Raw genomic sequence first — 22,165 nt, forward strand, 5'->3', positions numbered from 1 at the left:
CAGTTTTTAAAGTTTACTTCCTGCGGGCTGAAGGGACAAAATCCTTTTAACAGAGCAAATCAAAGGCTAGAAATTTTAATTGGCATCATCTCTGTTCAATTTATTGACTGATAGCAAGCATTTAACCAGGCCTTTCAAGCAGCAAAGGCAACCCAAGGCTTAGAGGAGCACCTAGAACTTTACACACGATCTTCATATTTGTCTCCATGAAAAAAACCACGTGCTAATTCCATATTCCAGTTAATTGGGCAGGAAAGGTCACGCTATGGCACAGAGAGCATCTTGTACAAAGCTCAGCCACTCTCAAGCCCTGGCGCAGGATGTGTCATTATATTGCCAGGAGCCCATTTCTGCAGATGAGGAACGCAAAGCTCCAGCCATAATTGCAGCACACTTTAAAGGTCAGAGTCCCCGAGACTTTTAAGACGGCAGAGATGCTTATTAAAGTGAATACACAATCTGGACAATAGCAAGGAACAATCCCTGCAGTGGGAAACAAAGTGAACTAAACAAGAAAGAACAGGGGCTGAGGCGGCGCTCGGAGGGTGAATCTGCTGCGAGGAGCTGCACACATCCAGCAGCACCAACTGCAGCTGGTTTGGAAGGCTGTTAGAAACAAGGAAGTGGCTTATCTGGTCCATTAATGGTCCATTACTTTGGGCTTAAATTCATATTTAAGGCTTTGCCCAAAGTATGTAAGTACTGATGTGTCTTTCATCTGCATCTACTTCAAAGGCAAGAGAAAAATCCTAAGAGAAAACCCATCCTTTAGACAGGTTAATAGACTGTGTCAGATTTGCACCAGTGTGATAAATATATGACACCAAGCAGTGCTGTGATAGCCTGAAAGGCAGGAAAATCCATCAAGGGGTGTTCTGTGCTCAAGATTCAAGGGTGCTCACTGTCCTTCCTACCTGTGGATGAAGTTTTTCTTCTCCAGGTACTCCATGGCTGAGGAGATCTGAGTTGCCATGTAGAGCAGCACCACAGCATTCACCTCCTGCCTGTTACACTCCCGCAGGTAATCCAGCAGGTTCCCATATGTCATGAACTCCGTGATGATGTAGAAAGGAGGTTCCCTTGTGCACACCCCTGGGTAAAAATGTAGAGTTGAAAATGAGTGTTGGGGAGTATCAGTGAGGTTTTATCCCCGAGGGCAGTTTGTACCTTCAGAAGGCAGAAAAATGGGGCTCATGGAAAGAATGGATTCTGCTTGGAAGTGGTTAATAGAGGGGTTTAATTTTCTGCTTCAGGCTCTGGCAAATTAAACATTAGGGAGACGAGATCATTAAAAATCATGTATTAGTGGTACAAATTGTGAATTTTTGCCAGACAATAAGTGTCTGTATTTAAAGCCTTGGTATGGTAAGCAGCTTATCTGCTCCTTAACATCCATATCACTGCACAAGGGTTTAGTTCAAATCCCTCTGCTTGGTATTTATCACTTACCTAATAATTGCACCAAGTTTGGATGCTTGATCTCTTTCATTACTGCAGCTTCTTTCAAGAACTCTTCCACCTCCATGGTATCCTCCTGCAGAACAATGGCAAAGCTTTGGCAAAGGCAGTGTACACAAAGGAGAAACACATTTTTGCATGAGGACACAAAAAGAACTGCAAACTGACAACATAAGCCACAGTTCTTGTGAGGTAATTTTTCCCCATAGCCACAACACAAAGCCAGGGAGTTATGAACATTAATTTTTTGTATGATTTTAAAAATACATATTTTTGTCATTCTTATACTAGCTGAGATTTCTGGGGCAAGAAAATCCATATCCCTTTTGTGAAGGGTCTCTCACAGAACATGCAGGAGCTGAAAAGGAAAAAGGAGCTTGCTCCTAACAGGGAAAAAAAAAAGATAACATGAAATAAAAACTACGGCAAAGGAACAAGAAGGAACATAAAAGAAAGGATACACCACAATCAAATGCTTGAGAGGCTGTTGAAATGGAGGCCCTTGGGTTCACTGGGCAGGAACAAGAAATTCCCCCTCTCAGACAGGCAGGCATGACCGATGGCAGCCACTGTGTGACTGAAAGCCCAAGGTTTCACAGTTTCACTTCTGGCATTTAGAGCCTGACCCATGACGTATCCATTCTGGGCAGAAGTGTCACTACCGATTTGTTGGGCACCATAAAGTTACTTGGCACAGCACAAAACCAAGGAAGATACAATCTTGCTCAGAAGACATATTTTTCTGAAGCAAATACGCCCCAAATGGCCAGAAGGTCATTTCAAAGTGGTGCAAAAATACAGACCTATTCCTAAAGCAATGTTTCTTTCTATATTCATATTTTTTTTCATTGATGGATTAATGTTGACAGGCTACATGGACAAAGTGTTTTAAGGAAGGATTGGAAAGGATTTACTGTTGCTGGTGAGAACGATAACAGTGGGCTGCCACTGTGAGATCCAGCCAGCTCCCTGCTCTGCACTTAGCACTGAGAACATTTTTCCAACACTTCCATTCAATCATTTACTATTCATTGCCAATTAGCTTGATTGACAGCTGCGATTTGCTCAACACACTGTCAAAACTAATAGTCCAAAGGTCCTTGTGAGCAGAACCTTAAACTGTTCTCTTTGGCAAAGGAAACTGGGTTAATAATCCAGGTTGCAAAATTATCCTAAATATGCTTTTGTCTTACTCATTCTACACAAACCTTGGAAGGTTTGTCCTTTGCATAGCTGCTCCACAGTTTGAAATGCTTTACCTCTCAGTGACCAAATTAATAGGAAGGACACATACAGAGAACCAGTGTAGCAATGATCCCACTGAAAACCTGATCTCGTGCAAAGGACCAAGCTTAACTGGCTTCCAGCTCCCACTGCACTAAACCACGGCAGAAATAAAACAGTTCTGGCTGTACAGTGTTTTCCCAGCACAGCACAGGGCCATGCCATGGCATTAAGGGACACCAGGGCTACATGTTGCCTAATTTAAAACACAGGCTTCTCTGCTGGGGAAAAAATAAAGGAGAGAGAAAAAAATTGAAAGACAAAGCAGAGGCAGTCCTAGTGGTGGCAGAGCCGAGGAGAGCAGCAAGAAATGTGTTGAGCTGACCAGCTCACAGCAGCTCAGCCATTAAATGACCCTCAGGAGGACCTGCTGTGGCCACAGTCACAACTGGCTGCACTTGGTCCAGTGCAGGTCACAGAGCTCTGTCCCTGCAGCCACTGCCTTGTGCCCCTTTCCAATCTGGGGGTAAAAACACAAATTCAGAGCATGTCCTGTTATAACAGACCATGATCAATACTGATGTGTCCTGTGCAACTCACAGAGCTGCCAGGGATGGATTTTAACAGGCAACATCTCAGCACCAAAACACGGTCTTGCCCTCTCCAGTAAACACTGAGGAACAGAGTGTGCTCCTTCAATCACTTCTTCTCCAGTTCTGTGCCAGCCATGAGCTATGTTTAGACACTTGACAGAACACTGAACAACAAATGGGTGTTCATAAGCATCATTATTCAAAAAGATGCTGGAAGGACTTTTCTCCCCCTCTCTCTTTTAGTCTTCGCTCCCCTTTATCTTTCATATAGGGATATCTGAGGTAGATGGGGAAGGAACAAGAAGAATCATATAAAGTTTTGAAAAACATTCTCTCAAAGAAAAATAAAATGAGTCATCTGAAGATTTGGGCAAAAGCTGCGAAAGGCTTGTTTTTCCCAGTAGAACTGGGATATAAATGTGATTTTAAAATGTTTCCCAAAACTTTGAAGAAAGCTATAATCCCACCTGTCAGGCAGCAGACTAATGGATTTAAAGAAGGTGGATTATAAATTTGCTTTTAAGGATGGTTTTAGCGTGCATAATTGCAGGTTGAAGTGTTTCTCAACTCTCTTCTTGGTTGTTCTTACACTCCCCAGTGGAACATGCTGCTCCAACACTACATTATGAACCACTTTTAGTCGTGTTTCATTAAATATTTATTAGATATATTTGAAACAGCCATGGTCTGTATTAAGGTTTCTCCTTTGCACAAACAGATTTGATGGGATAGCATGCAATTTTGTCTTTGCTGATAGGTTTTCAGCAAAGTCTGAAGGCATCAGGAATCCTCACACTGCAGGCAGCAGTAGGAAGATGTTACAGCAAGAAACGCTCCAGGAAAGAGCTGAGTTCTCCTCAGGAGGAGCAGGGGTTTTGCTGAAGCTGGTCACATCCCAGCTCACCTGCACCACAACGCTCCGAGCGATCCCGAGCAGGGACAACACTAGATGTCACTCGCTCCCTGTGCAAGCGGCACTTGGACTCCCCCGCTGGGAGCAGCAGCAGGAACCTCCAGAGTACAAAAAAGGCCAAAACCAAAATACTTTCTGCAGCCATGGCAACCCAGAAGTACTGAGGCAGCCGCTGCTCGGAGAGCAAGGAAGAAATATTTTCCCCAAATCAAGGAAAGGTTCTTCCCCTGACACTGAAGCGTCTACACAGCTCCCTCCACTTCAAAATTTCCATTGCAAAAAAACCAAAAAGAAACAAACGAAACCCTCGGTTCTGTTTGTTTCTGCAAGACCAAACCACGTCCCCATTCGAGGAGAGAGAACATGGTGTCAAGTTCGCATAAACTCCTATTAAGCAATCAAATGCAATGTGTGCAGATGGTGCCAGAAGATCTCAAGACAGTTTTATAAACATAGATGAATTAAGCAACGACCTTATGAACTCACAGAGCAGTATTTGCATTTCAAGAGACAAGGAAACCAAGACGCAGAAATCAGGGAGCAGAGCCAGAAACAGAACTGATTATCCAGTTCTTCATTAAAGCCACTTATGAATTTTAATATACCTTAGCCTGCATACCCTTTTTCCTCCTCTTGTGTCTTTTGATAAGAAGCAGCTGTGAACAGTTGCTTAAGACTTCCAGGTACACAGGGAGCTTGTCTTTTGGGAAAGACGCCACATAAGACAGAAAATCAAAACATGTAAAGCCTCCCTGGAGCACAGCCTTTGAATTTTATGTTGACTGACTCACAATCCACAATCTTCCTTAATACACCAGCTTGTGCTGGTGTGTTCATCCGTGAACAGCTCACCTTTACCACACCCTGACTGCGAGACACCGCGGCACTATTTACTTTTCTAAGGTTTCATCCATTCTCCAGTAAAAACCGTGCTGTTAACATCCTCCTTTGTTTAGATACAAGTGTTATAGGTATCATCTAAATCATAAGAGGATCAAGCTCTTTCAAAACTACTCTATTTCCAGCCTACAGCACACAAAGGAAGGGCCACCACCAACACAAATGCCTAACTAGAACTGAGGGCAACCAGCCAGCCTGAACTTGACTCCTGCTGAATGCAAATGTTCTGAGATTGATTCCTACCTTGAGAGTCTTCACAGCCACCGTCAGGTTGTACTTCTTCCAGACTCCTTCATACACCTCTCCATACTGGCCTCCACCCAGCTTGTGCTTCATGGTGATGTCAGTACGTTCAATCTCCCACTTGTCGTAGTTGGGGGACACGCCGTAGATGGTGGGCTTGTTGCGCTTGGGCGCCGGGTAGTGCAGCGTGGTGATGAGCCCATCTGCCACGGTGGAGTGGTGATGGACCAGCTCTGCCAAGGTGTTGAAGCGGCTTTCTGAAGACACATAGAGCTGGGAAGCAAAGAGGAAGGGAAAAGCTCATTCAGGTGGTGCCCATGGGAGAGCTTGTACAGAGGAACTGCATCAGAAAATTATGAAAGCAAGGTGTGGCGTTGCTTCTACTCAAGCTTCAAACTATGAGCTCCACAAGCTCTGTAACCAGCTCCAGAGCCCAGAACAATCAATGCTTATATGGGAAAGGCATGGATTCAGGAGAAAATACATGCACTTTGCCAAAACAACAGGGCGGGAATGGCTGCAAATAGCACTAGACTGGCATGCTGTTGCTTGAGATGTCTTTCTTCAAAAGGCTGGTCAGTAGAGACTGTGGGACATTTCCTGGAGAGTATGGGGGGGTTGTCAGCCTCAGTGTCTCAATTTCACTCTTACTGTTTGGGTTATGACATTTTCACCTGCCTAAATTCTCCTTGAAGTGCCAGTGGCAAACCAGAGTTTTTCCTGCTTTAGGCCTGAGCTTCTGCAGAGCATTAGTGTGAAGTCAGGGAGCTGGTCTGCTCCATCCCTGTGATGGGCACCGATCAATAGCACAGAAGTAAAATCATTACCACTGAATGAAAACCTGCTGCGAGGCATGATAACCCATATTTGCTACCTTCTTAACATTTATACAGAAGATCCATTTTAAGCCTAAAATCCTGCTAAAGATAACGGACAACTGACTCCCTCCCACCAGAGCTGTGTGTTTCCACTTTTCATCCTCAAGCACAGTCTTCCACCAGGCAAGGTGAAAAAAGCTAGAAATCTAATTATTTTGAAAAGTGCTGGTTACACCTGAAGGAGAGGGAGAAATCTTTGTATCAAAGTGCATTTTGCGCCACAGTCTAGCCTGCAACAGACACAGAAGATGGAAGAGCTCCATTTCTCACAAAGGACCAAGGTCTGGCAAGGGAAAAGCTTGCAGGAAGAGCCGCACCATGTTGGCCACCCAAATTCCTGTCCAGTCCACACACTAGTCCTACTGCTCACATCACATGCCAACAGCTATGATCAAACTTCCCAAATGCTTCTGACATGCTGGATGTACACTCAACAGTTTCTGTATGTGCAGTGGCCATCTGTTTGGGATTTCAGGAGGTTGGGAAGTTGATGGGGCTGCCAGGCATACAAAAATCCCAGACTTAGGGTAAAATCCTGCTTCTTCCACCTAGACAGAATTTGTGGATGGAAAAAGAAAATGCATCTGTGAAGCTCCAGCAATAAGAGACCATGTCCAACAAAAAAGGGAGCTGTATATGCAAGAGAAAAAAAGTGTTTGCAGGAAGGGACAAAACCACCCTCAAACTTGTTTAAAGACTTTGCTCTGGAGACTCTGGAAAATAATGGCAGCCTCCTGGGGAGCATCTTCACAACCCTCTACCAAAATGAGTCAGATATTCTTCTGGTAAAGTAACTGAATCAAATCTCATTTCAATACTATGACTATAAAAACCCCCTCAAACAAACAAAAAAAAAAACCCTACAAAAACCCACAACACTTTTCATGGTCAAAGAGGTGAAATCACCTTAAAACCAGGTGTTCTGAGAATAGAAAAGTGACAATGTAAGAGGCTTTTTCAACTGCTTGGTGTGAGTGAGCAAGCATTAGCCAGTATAACCACAATTTAAAACAAGCCATGCCTGTTTGGGAACAACTTGAAGTACTTGCAGCAGTATGAGCAGTTCCCATGTTACACTGAGAATTAAAATCTAAAAATATGGATGTAGAAAAAGCTGAACTCCAGGATTACTTGGAAGCATTAGAGAAGCATGAAGAAGGAAGCTCCCCCATGGTTTTATGACAACTTAGATCTCATGAGAATTAGCAATAGCTGTATTTAATGTGACAGATTGTATGCTTTTGCTATAGAAGGAGAAAAAAGCTAAATAAATGGCCAAAGATTTCAGAGAAAACCTGTAGCAGGATGAGGACAGAACTGGACTGCCCTGTCCAGGCCACAAGAACAACATTCCATGCCTTAACACTCATGAAGTTTTCCATTTACATTGAGAAAAACTTCCACCAGTAAACATGTTCATTCTATAGGCAGGTTTTTTCTAACCTCTCACTGATGACACCCAACAAGAAAACCATGTGGTGCTGCTGACTGTACTTTCACAGAGGTAACAGACCCAGCACCTGCCTTTTGTAGGGACTTTTGTTGTTTGCTTCCTGGCTTTGTTGCTGAGACATTATTTAGCCAATTTCTGTATATCAAACAAACCATAAACACCAGTCCTGTTCCACGGAGCTCTACTTGCATAAATCTCATCTGCACTTCTGCCATCAGACCACATCTCTTTTTCCTGGCTGGGGTATTTTATACAGGTGGTTAAACTGGCCCATGCTAACCTCAGCAAATCCTGAATCCAATGGCATTCCTGCTCCCCACTCAGCAGACAAAGCCGAACATTCACACCAAAAAATCCATGAAGGTTCAAGTCTGCACCCAATTCAGCCACTGGAAGATCAAGCAGGACCCTAGTCCTGCTTCCTTCATGCTGAGGACAGCAGGATTTGAAGAACTGGCCAGGCAAGGCTGTTTATTCAGTTGGGTTACTCAATAGGAGGCTTTGCCTCAAGTACTATCAAGGCAGGAAAACCAAGTCCTCTTTACCACGGAAGTGGTTTACCAGATCACTGGCTGCACTGTGCCAGCCAAATAAAGAATGGTGACTTTTAATACCATCCTTAAGAAAACCCCAAGCAACAAAACAAAAAATTAAAGGGTGGTCCAGAAAAATATGACCCATTAAAGCGGGAAATAAAGTAAAAGCTCCCAGAGGGATTTTGTTGAAGTTGTTGTACCCCTATGCATTTAGTAACAACAGCGCTAAAATTAAGATGTACAAACCTCTGATCTCTTCCTAGTCCTTTCAATTTTCCCCCTGAAAAAGTCTGGGTAAGGCTGTGCAATGCAAGACACATCACTGTGCTGAGCAGCAGCTGCTCCACATGTTCCTCTAATACCTCTTTCTCCCAAAGCATGTTCTGTCAGGCACCGGATATGATCCCACCAAAGCCATTCATCCTTACTGCAGCTCTGGGAGATATTAAATTCCCTGGACAGGCTGACTAACGATACAGCAGGCTGGGAAGGCCCCAGGTGCTGAGGGCAGTGAAGGTAAGAGCTTTCCTCTGGCAGGGCCATGATCTGCTGCAAAGCCAGTAATAAATAGAGTGCAACACGAGCAGCTCAGAGCAGGAACCTGCCCCAGCAGCCTCCATTCTGCAGAGGGACACACAGGGATATTGGCTGTTTCTCTTTCCCAGCTCCTCAGCTTTGACAGTCAGGGACAGGCTGCTGGAAGAGCACAGTGTCCCCAGCCCAGCAGCACATCTGCCACTAAGATGTCGCAATTCACTGCCCGGCTCGTTAACACAAATTGAAACCGATGAGGTTTAACATGCCAGGCTGTGAATTGCAGCACATGATGCATGGACATGGCAAACTGCCCCTTCTGCAGGGATGCTGGCACTTGGCATGGCATCAGGAGGACTGTGGCTACCTCTCTGCTTGACCCTGCATGCCGAGGCAAAATCCAAAAAGCCACAGGTCTCGGTCAATGCTGCTGCTCAGTTCTGTATTTCCAACCACCACGAGCTGCAGATCTGCTCTAGTGAATTGCTCCCATCTGCACCTTTTCTCAAAGACACCAATGCAAGCAACTTAGTGGAAAATGAACAGTTAACCTGGCTAACACAGACCTGAACGGATTACTGGAGCTCTGCAGAACTGTTTTTCTGGGATAAAAACAGCTCTGCTGGGATGAAAGCCTTCATATGCCAAACCCTATTACAACTCAAATGGAGACCATGTGCTATCTCCTCATGGACACATACTTATTTACACCAACCCAAGGAGCCTTCGGTTCAAAACGTTCACATGGGAGCACTGCTCATCTGCCAGCATCTATGGGAATAGAAGGAATATCAACTACAGAGACAGGAGGAGGAATAAAATTCCAGATTGCCATGTAGTCCTTCAAGTATGCTGCATGTCAGCACTTCACAGAGCTGATGCTGACCACAGAGTGTGTCTACATGGGAGGGAAAAGGAAGAATCAAAGCACCGTAAGCTGGAAATATTTTGCCTTAAATAACATAGTCAGAATTGTCTCAATTACAACCGGTTTGCCAAAGCAGACAAAAAGTATTTCATCACTGAACAAAAGCTGGTTATCTTATTAGAGGTTTTAGAGTGCTGAGTCTGACAAATAGGAAACACAGTGCAGTGGTTCCCTGTATTTTCATACTTAAGATTTTGCTGTCAGCATTGCTGTAAGGAGAGTAAAGCTCTCACAGGACAAGGGAAAATTGGGCACAGTGGGCTGCTACTATACTTTATTATTTTTTTTTTTCTTTTGAAGAAATTTAATGGCACAGAATCTGTCATCTATTAGATGCTGGCAAGAAGAGCTTCAGCAGCCACGCTCCAGACCCACACTTCAACTTCTGCACGGGATCTAAAGAGACACTGCTTAAAATAGATTTGTTAAAAAACAACATTTTCCAAAATCCAATGCCAGTAGAAATGTTTCCACGAAATTAAAACAAAAATCTGTGGAAAACTACACTTTTATGCTAACATTTCTCTGCAGCATCCACAAAGCACGGCATTGCAACACTGCTACAGCACACAACAATCTAGGGAAAAAATGAAGGAACTGGGGACAAAGCCCATATAAAAGTGAAAGTGCCTACCCGTCTCCAATGATCACGCTGAAATACTGTAGAGAAATCAAAACAGTAGTTAAAAATACCGCAGAATAGCTCAGAAAGCATTCTGTCCCTAATATTTACAGGATTATCTGCAACAGGCACTGACTTTTCTGATTTGGCAGACAGAGAGATTATTTTTTGACCATAAGGGACAAGAATTCTCAGAATCTCTTATTAATGATCTATTAGATTCTGCTCTGATGCAATTCTAGTATTTTCTACCTCAAAATGTTCCACTGCTGAGCTGTATTATACAGTTTGCTAAAGGAACAAAACTGTTTTGTCCCAGACACGTCAGAATCTCACAGTTTATTTTAAGTACTGATGACAAGCCCTGTGACCAGGGCTCAGAACTGCTCAGTTCCATTGCTACCACTCAACCTTGTGCAGATCAAAGCATCCCAGCAAGGTTTGGCCAGCCTGGAGCCTACCTTGCCATCTGAGGCAGTGTTGATCCTGTAGTGGTAGACCCTTCCCTCGTAGCGCAGGGAGATGGATCTCTGGCCAGGGCTGCTCTCACTCTCCCGCACCAGGAAGCTGCCGTTGATGCCACTGCTCAGGAGGTACTCAGCAGCATTCCGTGACACTGGCCCATGGTACCAGGAATGCTTCTCCAAGCTGTTCACAGGGGTGATGTAGTTGCTGGGGACCCAGCCCTGCCCGTTCTTGGTCTGCGCCTCGCACCACTCCCCATTGTGATTGTAGCCCAGCACACGGAGCTTCTCACCTTGGGGAAAAGAAAATGTGTTTAGGCATGGCAAGCCTCAGAGCTGAGCACAGAGATAGGTTCTTTCTGGCTAACAGATCATTAAATAGTCTCCTGTAAGGAGAGGGATCTGACTCAGCAGGGAGCATGTGTTTCTCTTCAAGCTTGAGTGGACCTCTCCGAGCCAAATAAAGTCACATGCTTCAGATTTTTAGGCTCTCCTGCAGTTCTGCACCAGCTCCAACACTGCTTGAGTTTAAAAAAATGAATCCAGCAAGTTTTATTTGAACTGAGTTGGCTTGATAGAGCTAGGGAAGAACTGGAGTGGATAAACAATTAAAAAAAATCATTTCAATTAGGAAGGTAAGTAGATGTGACTTGGAGAACATAGAGTGTTTTCTTACTCAATCCTTCTGGTCCTTATATCTGCACAGTCATTTTTCATACAGGGACTGTGTTTTGGAGAACTGTGAAAATACAGGCCAGCTTCCAAAATCAGCTTAGTTTAATTTCTCTGTTCAAATTCTTGCTCATAATGGAGATTTTAGATTTGACAAACAGTTTCTTGCCCAATGCAATAGAAAAATACAGTTACAACCTTTAAAAAGTTTATGACTTTGTGAAATATTTGTATTTGTTTAAGATGATTTCCCACAGTAAAAAAAATTCCACAGGGTTTGGTGTATAACCTAATTATTTCACAGCGACTTTCCATCCTACACCTTCTCCCACACTCCCAGTGGAATTCTGGCCAGTGACCTTACCTTTAGTTATGCTGAGAGTGTTGTCCCCACTCGCCACAAAATCATAGAGTGCAACAAAGAGATGGGGGTCATTTTCACTAGGACAGGACAGAAGGTTTTCCTTGGAGTTCCAGCGAGCTGCTTCACTCAGACCCTGCGGCTCAAAGTCTGACACTACAGGTCTCTGAAGGGCTTCTGGAGGAGAAAGAGAAAGGAAAAAGCAGGTTCATTTTGGCTGATAAAAGCCATCTGGCCAACCCACGCACTCTGACTTTCTAAGTTGCATTGTTTCATGACACGTGTGCTCCTCGTGCGTCAGAGGACAGATATGGACAGCGCCTTAATGCAGATCTCCTGCCACATGGGCAGCACACTCTTCTTCCAGAGCTGTCCCCAGCCTTCCCAGAGTCCCCAACTCCTGCCTCCCGGGACATACAGGACAGGGAAAGCCTCTCTCCGTCCCTTCAGCAAATGCAGCTCACGTAGGCTGTTTGCTGCCTGTAAATCCTTTGGCTCACACCTAGCTGCTGGAATGGTTAGATTTGAAAACAAACCCAAGACCTTTAAAAGGTAAATCCCTTAATTATCCTATAAATGAAATGGCCAGAACGTGCAGCACAGTGAGCCAAGCAGAGAGAGATTTATAAGATGTGGTATTTAAGAAGGAGTTAGGTCTTTCTGTTCTTCACAGTATTTTTAATAATTTCTCTTCTTATTTGAGGACAAGGCAGTGCCTTTTTTGCTGCCCTCTCTCCTGCCCATCTCTCTGAAATCAGAGCAGTGTTGAGCATACTTCTACATTTTTAGCAACCCTGAGACACATAAAAATACAGAGATTCCTGAAAACTGAGCTTTACAGGTGAGTAAAAACCAACCTCCAAAGTTTTTTGTACCCTGCAGCACATTAGGCATGTAATATTCAGTAAGTACCAGGCAAGTCCAAGTACATGAGAGAATTTATTGCAGTTATTCCTGCAAGTCCTTCCCTTTGGAGCATGATTGAAGAGTTTAGAGCAGAGATGCTCCAGATAATTGTGCCCCTCACTCTTCAACACACCACCCCCAGATGTGCTGGCAGCGCCATGCCTGACTGCGCCGGCACAGAGCCAGGAGAATAAGTTGTGAAACTCTTGTTTTTTGAAGGGTCATTTTCCATCTGGACGAGTTTGTTGAGCGAGGTCACAGCGCTGCACACAAACCATTGCGTCAGTGCGGCTCTGGGGACAGGAAACATGGCACTGTCACATCAGCCCCTTGTGCCACAAAACTGCCCTTCATTACACAGCATCAGCCCCTGCCTGCTGAACCAACCCTCTGCCAGGCAGGGCTTTGGACACAGAAATCCCAGGCCAAGTGTGAACCAAAATATGGTTCTAACACTACTGTTTGTTTGGCCTGGAAATCCAGTATAAGCTGTGCCAGCAAACCAGTGAAGAACTGATGCAACTGACACCAGAAAAGGCATGGAAGTTAAGTGTGGATTGGGACATGTCCAAAATACGTTACCACTGGGGAAATGCTAAAAAAAATCCCCACTAACTCCCCAAAATTCAACCCTACAAATCCTAACAATACACATTATTTTCTAATATTATCTTTCTATTATCTTTGGTGGTGACAGTGTGAATAATAGTCGTGGCCACTGTTTACCCACAGACAATCTGGTGTCCTCGATATGTCGGTCAGGTGATCTCTGGCAAAGGCTCTCTGGGTGGTTATTTATGTACATAAGTACTACTGTATTCTTTGGAAAACGTATATGATGTATGTGAACAAAATAGCAAATACAGACACTGCTGGGCCTGTTTTCCTAGCCAAACAGTATCTGCAGGGAGATATATTTCCATAGTGAATCAGAAGTGAAATAATTCCACTTTCTAAATGATTCCACAGTCAGAAAAAGTGGTGGTGTGCTGGGTGGTTATTTTAATGCACCTTGACATCCTTGCTTCCTCTTCCTGTGTCCTGCAGGAGAATCTATTTTAATAGCCTGGGTTTCCCTCCAGAGGAACAATGAGAAAAGAAACAGAAAATCCCCTTTCAGAAATTAGGCTATAATCATTTTACCATGAGAACGCTTTGATCCTGTCAGGCCCATTAAGCTCCCTTATCAAACACAGGGCACTGCAGTGACTGGAGATACTCCAAGGAGTTACACCATCAGTAAACACCTGGAACAGACAGACGGCAGAGAGCTGCAAGTGACAGACACACAGCCTGGGCGAGGAGCAATGCTGTGACAACACAGGACAAACCAGCACATGCTGCTCCATGGGATGGACCATAACCTCCGTTAGGAAGGGAAATGCCTCCCACACGGGGCACTGATTCGACAGGAAGGCAGGAAATCCAAGGCAGGCTCCCCTCCAGCTCTAGTGAGATCGCAGTCCAGCGGAGGACGGCGATGTGGGAGCAAAGCCAAGCGCTCCACAAGAATCCCTCCCTCGTGCCCAGGCCGCGGCGAGGCTGGGACTGACTCATTGCACACAGATGCCAAGGTATGTGCTACGATTCAGCTGTGAGACAACACCGTGCCAGCCGCCAGCAACACCCACAAGCTGTGGTACAGGAGCTGGGGAAGGCTGGTTTTGCTCGATGACATTCCTACAGACTCTGACTCAGTGATAACGCCTGCAAACCCAAGGACCGGCAAGAGCAAGAGCTGTTAAATATACACAAGAATTCCCTACGCTGGAAAATCATACTGGTCCCCCAGTGAATTCAGAGGATGCTCATTCCCTCTGTCTCCCCCAGTTTGACCCCACTGTGCAGCCACAGGCACCCCAACAGAGGTGCAGGCTGTGTGTGAACATGCCATGCAGGAGAGCATGGTGGGGAGATGCCAGACCCAGCTCCTGGGCTGAGTAGAGCTGGTTTTTCCAGAAGGCAGGAACCCCAAACAAAGAACTGGGGTGGGGAAGGTGGTGAATGAAGCTTGAAGAGTCCAGAAAGGCAGGATGAGGCCCTGAGTCAACATGGAGAAGAGCATAAAGGAAAGAGCAGAATTGTGGTGACCCGAGTGTAGCAGAAGCTTGATAGACCGTGACAAAACACACTTTTAAAGGTCTGGGCCCCAACAGGAGACTGTCAGCAGACTGAGGACACAAACCCATGAAGCGAGAGAAGCAGACAGGACATGTCCATCTGGGAGCCACGTACAGCCGGCTGTCAGCAGCATTTATCCCTCTGAGCAATTCTCCAGTAAATCTGCCCAGACATTCCAGTCCTTCAGAGCAGGAATTGGACATTGCTGCTCCTACATATTGAGGGTCTTTTTCAACACACTACTGCTTCTTCACCTCCTACTGCTGGTTTTAACTACAATTTTACAGCACTGCTGAGATCTTCAGTGGGCCAGATTCCTCCTAATAAATCAGCCTGGCTGCTGTACCTACAGGAGGCCATCCTGGCACGGTGATGAGGCAGGAAGCGAGCGTAATTCAATCTGTTATCGCTGCGCCGTTGTTCCTTCCACATATCCACTTTGTCTTGTGCTGCATCCCAGCAAGGCTGCAATTTATTACTCTGATCATACCGTGCTCTGGGTAACACCTGGATTCCTGATAGGAGTCCTAACGCAGCACTGTAATTCAGTTCCTCACTAACACCAACTACATGATGACTGTTAATTAAAGCAATGCAGACTTTGAAAAAAGGCAATAGCAGCTTGTATTTTGAGGCATTAGCAATAAGAATGTCATCATTTCCCCCCTAAATTAAGTTTTTACCAGAAGGTATTTATGTTTGCACACTAAAAGGTTTTGTAAGTGTAACTATCTCCTGCTCATTACAGTTTATACAAAGCCATGAATCATTGTTAGGGGCTGTGTGAGAAGTTCTCAGATATGAACAATTCTGGTGTAGATCAACACAAGCAAATTTCCTTGAAAATGTTAAGGGAAGGGTTGGAAAACAGTCAGGAGCACAGAATTACACTCGGCTCCTCCATAGCTGACTGTGAGGCAGTCCCAAGGGAAGGAGGAGACCTCCTGTCTCCCTACAAAACAAACATCCTGTGGGCTAACAAACTGTGCTGGCATTTTTTCCACAAGATTTGTAGAGCAAGGGAACGCAGAACACATCTAGTAATCTCCTTAGAGGCACAGCACATGACACCTAAGCCTTCTCCTTTCTCTACACTCCCCCTACTCTTCTTTTCCCCTGGAAGAAATTATGAGAAATGGCAGAATAGTAACGCATTTAATACTTCCAAATGTTCTGAGTCTGAGCACATATGATGGAGCAGCTGCCTCTGTTCCACTGCTGTTCCTTAGTGGCCCTCACAGATTCCCTTTGCCTGATGGAATATGGATTTAAAATAAAAGACTCTGCAAACCAGATCCTTCCAAAAAGAAGAAAAGATTCACGTTTTGTTTCAGGCTCATCCCTTCAGAGGCTCAGCCTCTCCTGTCACCCACTGCACAGATTGGGCCACAGACCCTTCCCAAGACTGGCAATTGCTGTTGCTCCTGCTCTTGGCTGGTATCTGGAAACCCTACTTTCTTACAGCCAGCATGAGGATAAATATCACTTTTTAAACATTGTATATTTATATACAGAGATGAAGGAGTGCAGAAACTGATCCAGCCTCTCCCAGCCAGCCTCATTCCCCTGAGCTGGGCCAGTCTCCCCAGCTGTTTTGTTGGGCTTTTCTGGAGGTTCACTCTTACCTACACAGGCCTGTAGGTTCTACCTGAGCTCAGGCATCCTTCTCCAGCCAGCTAATAACAGTTGTAGATGGATGGAGTGGAATAGTGGGTATGGCACAAATTTGAACTTTACTCCGAAATCTGCCACTAAGTTGCTGCCTGACCTTAGACAAAAACTTCTGGGAGAGGAAGGGGAAAGAGTAACCAGATTCAAGTGAACTTCAATGACACTTCAGTACTCCTGACAACTTCATTTTTATAGCTTTTGGTTTTGTTTCCTTACTGAAGGAGCAGAGGTAGGGAAGTGTGCCTGATTCTGAGCCCTGGGCAGAGAAAGCACCAAGCAAGAATCATCGAGTTTTACTGTTATATTCCCTTGTTTTACTAAGCAGCCCCACAGAGTGCTCAGGGAAGGACTGACATATCTGTGGATGAGAGGTTTTAGGTCTGAAAACAGTTCCAACTTTTCCTGTGAAATGATAATCCTTTCCTCACCACATCCCATGGGAAATGGTAGCACCATCAGCCAGACTTTTTAATAAAGATGGGACAAATAAGAACCACTAGAACAAGCACATGAGTAAGAAGCTACTACAAAGCCAGAAATGTGTATAATAGCAAGAACTCTACTGAGTGGTGGTAGATGAGAGGCCACGAGGAAAGGAGCAGAAAATAGCCAAGGAAGAAAGGAAACAAACAGAAGGGACGCAGCAAGTCCAGCTTAATGCATTTTCTCTCCCTAACTGGGTGACCAAAGCCCTGCCTGCTGATCCCAGTGACACTGGGGCAGATGAGCTGCTGTGCTGCTGATTTGGGTCTGGCTTAATACGTGCCCAAATGCATTAAAAAAAATCCCTCTCCGGGAACAAGGCAATGGCTACAGGCTGCTGCTCCTCCCCAGGCTTGTCTACTCTAGCTGTAACAAGACACTAAAAAAAATAAATTAAAAAAGAGAGAGAGAGAGAGAGAGCCAGTCTGACAGCTGGCAGGACAGGAATCTTTTCAGTTAGAAAACAAAAGGACTTTACTAGTGTCCCCAGAATGTTTTTTTAAACTTCATGGAGAACACTGACAGGTTTTAAACAAGCCTTTTGCCTTTCAGTGGTAGAGCCAAGCCCAAAAAGGCAGCAAGACTATTTCAGCCCCTATTTGGGACATGGACACGTTCTGTTTTCCTGATCAGATTGGCAGCAGTACTTGCTGTGCCTCTTCCCTTCTACTCTTTACCCTTTCTTGGTGTGAAGTGGGTGAGGAATTATTCACTTTGGCAAAGGCAGAAAGGAGAAAACAGATGACAGAAATTCAGATCTGTCACATTTTAAAATAATATTTACTAGTGGGAATAGAAATGAGGGCAAAGAAATGCCCAGCTCAAACATCAATATGAAAACTCAGCCATTGCTAGAAGCAGTTTGAACTGATTTTTGATCAAGTTATGAAAATACTTCAGCTTTTTCAGGGAGCAGGACAGTCTGCCCTTGCACAGCAGCACACAGCCATGGGCCACAGCACCTGCCAGCCCTCCACACCACACACAGAGATCCCCAAACAACCCTCATTCCTGCAAACTAACAGAGCATAAAAGCCTTTCAGAAGGGACCACCATGAAAAGAAAACCACACTTCTGATTACTTGGTCAAAGGACACATACACCTACCCATGTGCTTGACACCAAATCAGCCTTACACCAAATCCAGACTCAGAACAATATTCCCAAAAAGTGCATTTAAAAATAAAACAGACTTGATTTTGTTGCATCCCATGCTATTCATCAACCAAGAACTGAATTGTTTGTTATCATATGAATACCAAAATAAGGAATTAAGTAAAATTTCATCTATCCTCCTTGCTGCAACTGATTTTCCAAGCAGCAAATGGACCTTTCAGCCTTTAAGCAGTTACGTTTAAGGCTTCCTAATCTATTACAGAAAAGAAACTTTCAGCTTTCCATACAACTAAGATAACAACAGCAGAGTTAAATCTCCCAATGGTATCACCATCATCTCATTAATCCTTTCAGAAGCTTCAGAGAGGCTGTGGGATGTGCATGGAAATGGACTGGCCATCACAGCCTGTTCACAGGGATCCAGGAGCAATGATCCCGAGTTTCTGACCCTTGACACAACCCTGTCCCCTTCTCATGATCTGCCAAGCTTAAAATAACAAATCCATATGTAAAAACTTGTTACATTCTTAAGGGCAACACAAGCAAATGGATTTCACTCGTGCTTTTGGAATTCAGGAGTTTGGGACAAGCCACCACCATTCTTTTGTAGGGGTCCTCAATGACTATTTCAACCTCTAAGTAATGTTTACAAGAAAGCTGCTCAAGAATACCTTCAGCTTTAGAAAGTAGTAACAGAAAATCCTACTTTTTTAAACTCTTTCTTTTTCCCCCTCAGATGAGTGTCTCACCCTGCTCTCCAGGAATTCCCCAATCAATTATGAGGGTCCTGAGCTGTCTATGTCCTGAGTGTGACATTCAGGTCGCAGTTGCCACAGTTGCCACTTTTAACACCCACTCTGATGCTGGCTTTGGGTTTGCCCCATGCTGAGCTGAGAAGTGAGACTGAGCTACTATGAGAGATCGTTCAAAAGTCATTTCAACACACATTTACCATTCCATCATGAAAAATAAATACGCAACCACAGTCTCAGGGAAGCAGAAGGTGGAAATACTACAATATTAGTTGTGTCCAATGTTCTTAACTCATACTGCCTATATGGCCAAGTCAAACTATGTTCTAATCCTATTATGCAACTGCATTGCAAACTGGGGAGGGGGGAGTGGTTGTAATGAACACAAAAGAGAAAACTTGCAAAAACAGTCAGGGTAACACCCTTGTAACATCATCCTTTAGCATTCATTTCTGCAGAGGGAAATGAGGCCCCAGATGCTCTGCCTGCTCTCCCAGGGCTGTGTTGAAAGATCCCCCAGCACAGACAGGAGGCCCAGCACAGCTTGGAGCTCCTTCTCAACACACAGCCTGAGCAATACCAGAGGCAGGGGACACAGACAGAGGTTTTGTACACTTAAGAGAAGAATTCAGTCACATAAAAACATCAAAATTACTCATGCATCTGCCCACCATTTGGTTTTTGAAACTTTAAATAAGCAAAAGAAAGTCCTCTGGAAACTGTTCTTTGATTTTTAGAGAACAGAAAATTCCTCAGAGTCACTGAATGTATCCAATAAACACAGACTCTTGATCCAAAAACTTGCTTCAAGTGAGTTTGCCACGAGCAGCCATTTGTAGATTTTGAGATTCCTAACCTATGAATTTCCAAGGGCCGTTTCTGCACCGAATATTTGAGAGTTGAGCAACAGCGACTTGCGATAGGCCCCTGGAAATCAGCTGCTGCCTTCCGTGCCTCTGATTTGATGAGTTAGCACGGTCCTCCTGGCAGGAGGATTATTTTCACTGCAACAACATCCAGCAACACAAAAGAAGTTGAAGGAGCCCGGAGCAGAGGGATGGACACAGCCATGGATGGAGTGTGGCAAAGGGGCTGAACAGAGGGACCACATCACTGGGTGGGAAGCCAAGATCTTGCTTGAGGTCACGCCAAGCAAGACCTCAGCCCAAAGTCCCTCCACCCAGCACGGTGCCTGTGTCGCCCAGGCTTTCCATCCTAACCAGTTGAGTCCATATGTTTAACATCTCACTGCCTACAAGTAACCGCGAGTGTGACTCAAAAATCACTTTTTAAAAGCCAACATGCAGGAAAATTCAGTTAAACGAATGCCTGCGGAAAGCAAACTTAGTAGGGGAATAACCAAAATGAACCAACACATTACATATTAACGCATGCTGAAAATATTTCACCGATGGACTCATCTAAATTTTCTTCTTGAGTCTGGAGCTGGGCTTTTTCACGTCCAAAATAAGGGAGATCTTCCCCCCCGAAAAAAAAAAAATAAAGCCTGAAGATAGGGTTTTGTTTATGGGCTCGGCAATAAGATCACTTGACATTTTACAACCATAAATGGTAGAGCCGCGCTCCCTCTGTAATGCATTAATGAAAGGCACCTGGCTCCACACGCCACTTGGTTCTTCACCCCCGCATGGCACAGCCCAGCCCGAACCTGGCCAGCTCCAAAATCCCCCAAAACCCTGGGGGACAACAGCTTGCAATGGAGGGATAACTCGTGCCTGGGGTGGTGGTGATGGGATCGGGTTGTGTCCCCCGGGAGAATGTCCCAACCCTGGCTCCTTTGGTACTCACCTTCCAGGTAGCAGCTGGAGGAGGAGGAAAGCCCCTTCTTCGATTTGCAACCCACCAATTTCAAGCAAATCTCCAACATTTTCATTTGTTAGAGTTTGGCTTCGGCTGTCTGGTTTCCCTTCCCCCCCTCCACTTCAGCTTCTTCTGTTTAGAATTATCCGTTAGAAGTCTAATGAAAAAAAAAGTCTACAAAGATCCGGTAAAAGTCTAAAAAGATCCGGTAAAAGTCTAAAAAAGTCCAGGAGAAGTCTGAAACAACATATCCAGGAGAAGCCTGAAACAAAATATCCAGGGAAACTCGACGAAATCCAGCGCTCCGAGAGGCATTACAGGAGCGAGCCCGAGAGGCGGAAAATGCAGGGGCCCCGCAGCTCCTCTCCCGGGGACTTCACTCCAGCCATCTTCCCTCCTTCCCAGCTCTTTTGGCGGGAGAGAGAGGAAGGGAGGGGAAAAATAGAAGAAAAAAAAAAAAAAAAGGAGGGGGGAAAGGGAAGGCAAAAGCGAAGCCAAGCAAGTCGGGCAGGGAGCGGTGCCGGCCGTGCGCGGCAGCCGCCGGGCGCTGCTGGGGCTGCGCTGCCAACAAAGGGCCCCTCAGCCCCGCCGGCCTCCGTGACATCAGGAGCCAGCAACGCCCTCGCTCCTTAACCTCCTCCTGCCTGCGCCTCTCCCAGCGCCGCGGAGGCCGAGGGGGAAACCAACAGGTTTGGGGGAAAGAGGAAAAAGGCGGGATGAAGGCGCGGCGCTGCCGCGGCGGAGCTTTGTGCTCGGTTAACCGCGGGCGCCCGGCGGAGGCTGCACAGCGCGTCACTTCACAGCCCGTCAAGGCGCTGTTCAAACACCGCGCCGGCGGCGGGACAGCGACCCGAGAGCGATGCCCGTTTGTAACCGGGCTGAAAAACGGCGGGGGAGCTGCGGCTCCTGCCCAGGGATCCTGTGTTAGCATCTCTGCGCTAATTACAGGCACAGGGACTCAGGTTTCGGCCGGTGCGGTTAGGCACGCAGGATGCTGCTCCTCTGGCACAAGGGCCCGAAAGTTTTCACTGTCCCACTACCTATTATTCTTTTTCCCTGCAAACTGTGCCTTTCCCCTGCATGTTTCTCAAGGCTACACGCCAATTAATGCTCTCTGCTTATGCATTTTTTATAGACTGTTTTCCGGCATTATTGTGTGTGTCCCATTTAAAACCATCATTTTTATTATATGTTCATTCTATCTATCTATCTATCTATCTATCTATCTATCTATCTATCATCTATCTATCCATCTACCTACCTACATCTCTCTAAAGGAGATAGCATATTGGGTATGGATACAACTGCATTTTTTTTCCACTCAAAACTCCCCTTTCACCTCCCAAAATTTGGGGTGCTTTTGCTGCTTGGAGCAAGAAGTGCTCAAGGGTGCAGAATTCATTAGGGGTGCAAAGCAGAGAGCCTGGGGAAAACGGCCTGGGAAACTGATCCCAGCACAAACCACACCACGATGTGTGGAGCCCCTTGGTGTGTCACATGCAGAGTCAACAGAGCA

General features: G+C 45.3%; 1 protein-coding gene across 2 annotated transcripts in view; it reads right to left on the reverse strand.

The window, feature by feature from the left end:
- The window catches only part of ABL1 (ABL proto-oncogene 1, non-receptor tyrosine kinase), a 77,041-nt gene that overhangs the window by 10,900 nt on the left and 43,976 nt on the right, over nt 1-22,165 (reverse strand). Inside the window, exons 1-6 of one of the 2 annotated variants that reach the window (XM_085077000.1) lie at nt 20,638-21,416; nt 11,783-11,956; nt 10,744-11,039; nt 5,332-5,604; nt 1,450-1,534; nt 915-1,092 (exon numbers count right to left, since the gene is read on the reverse strand). In XM_085077000.1, the coding sequence (XP_084933126.1) occupies nt 915-1,092; nt 1,450-1,534; nt 5,332-5,604; nt 10,744-11,039; nt 11,783-11,956; nt 20,638-20,722 (1,091 nt within the window). In that variant the 5' untranslated portion in view covers nt 20,723-21,416. Of the gene's footprint in view, nt 1-914; nt 1,093-1,449; nt 1,535-5,331; nt 5,605-10,743; nt 11,040-11,782; nt 11,957-20,637; nt 21,417-22,165 lie in introns of those variants that run through there. The other variant, XM_085076999.1, reaches the window with a different exon arrangement.

Source organism: Lichenostomus cassidix, chromosome 17, assembly GCF_008360975.1.
Source record: "Lichenostomus cassidix isolate B80296 chromosome 17, HeHo_3.0, whole genome shotgun sequence".
Taxonomy (NCBI): domain Eukaryota; kingdom Metazoa; phylum Chordata; class Aves; order Passeriformes; family Meliphagidae; genus Lichenostomus; species Lichenostomus cassidix.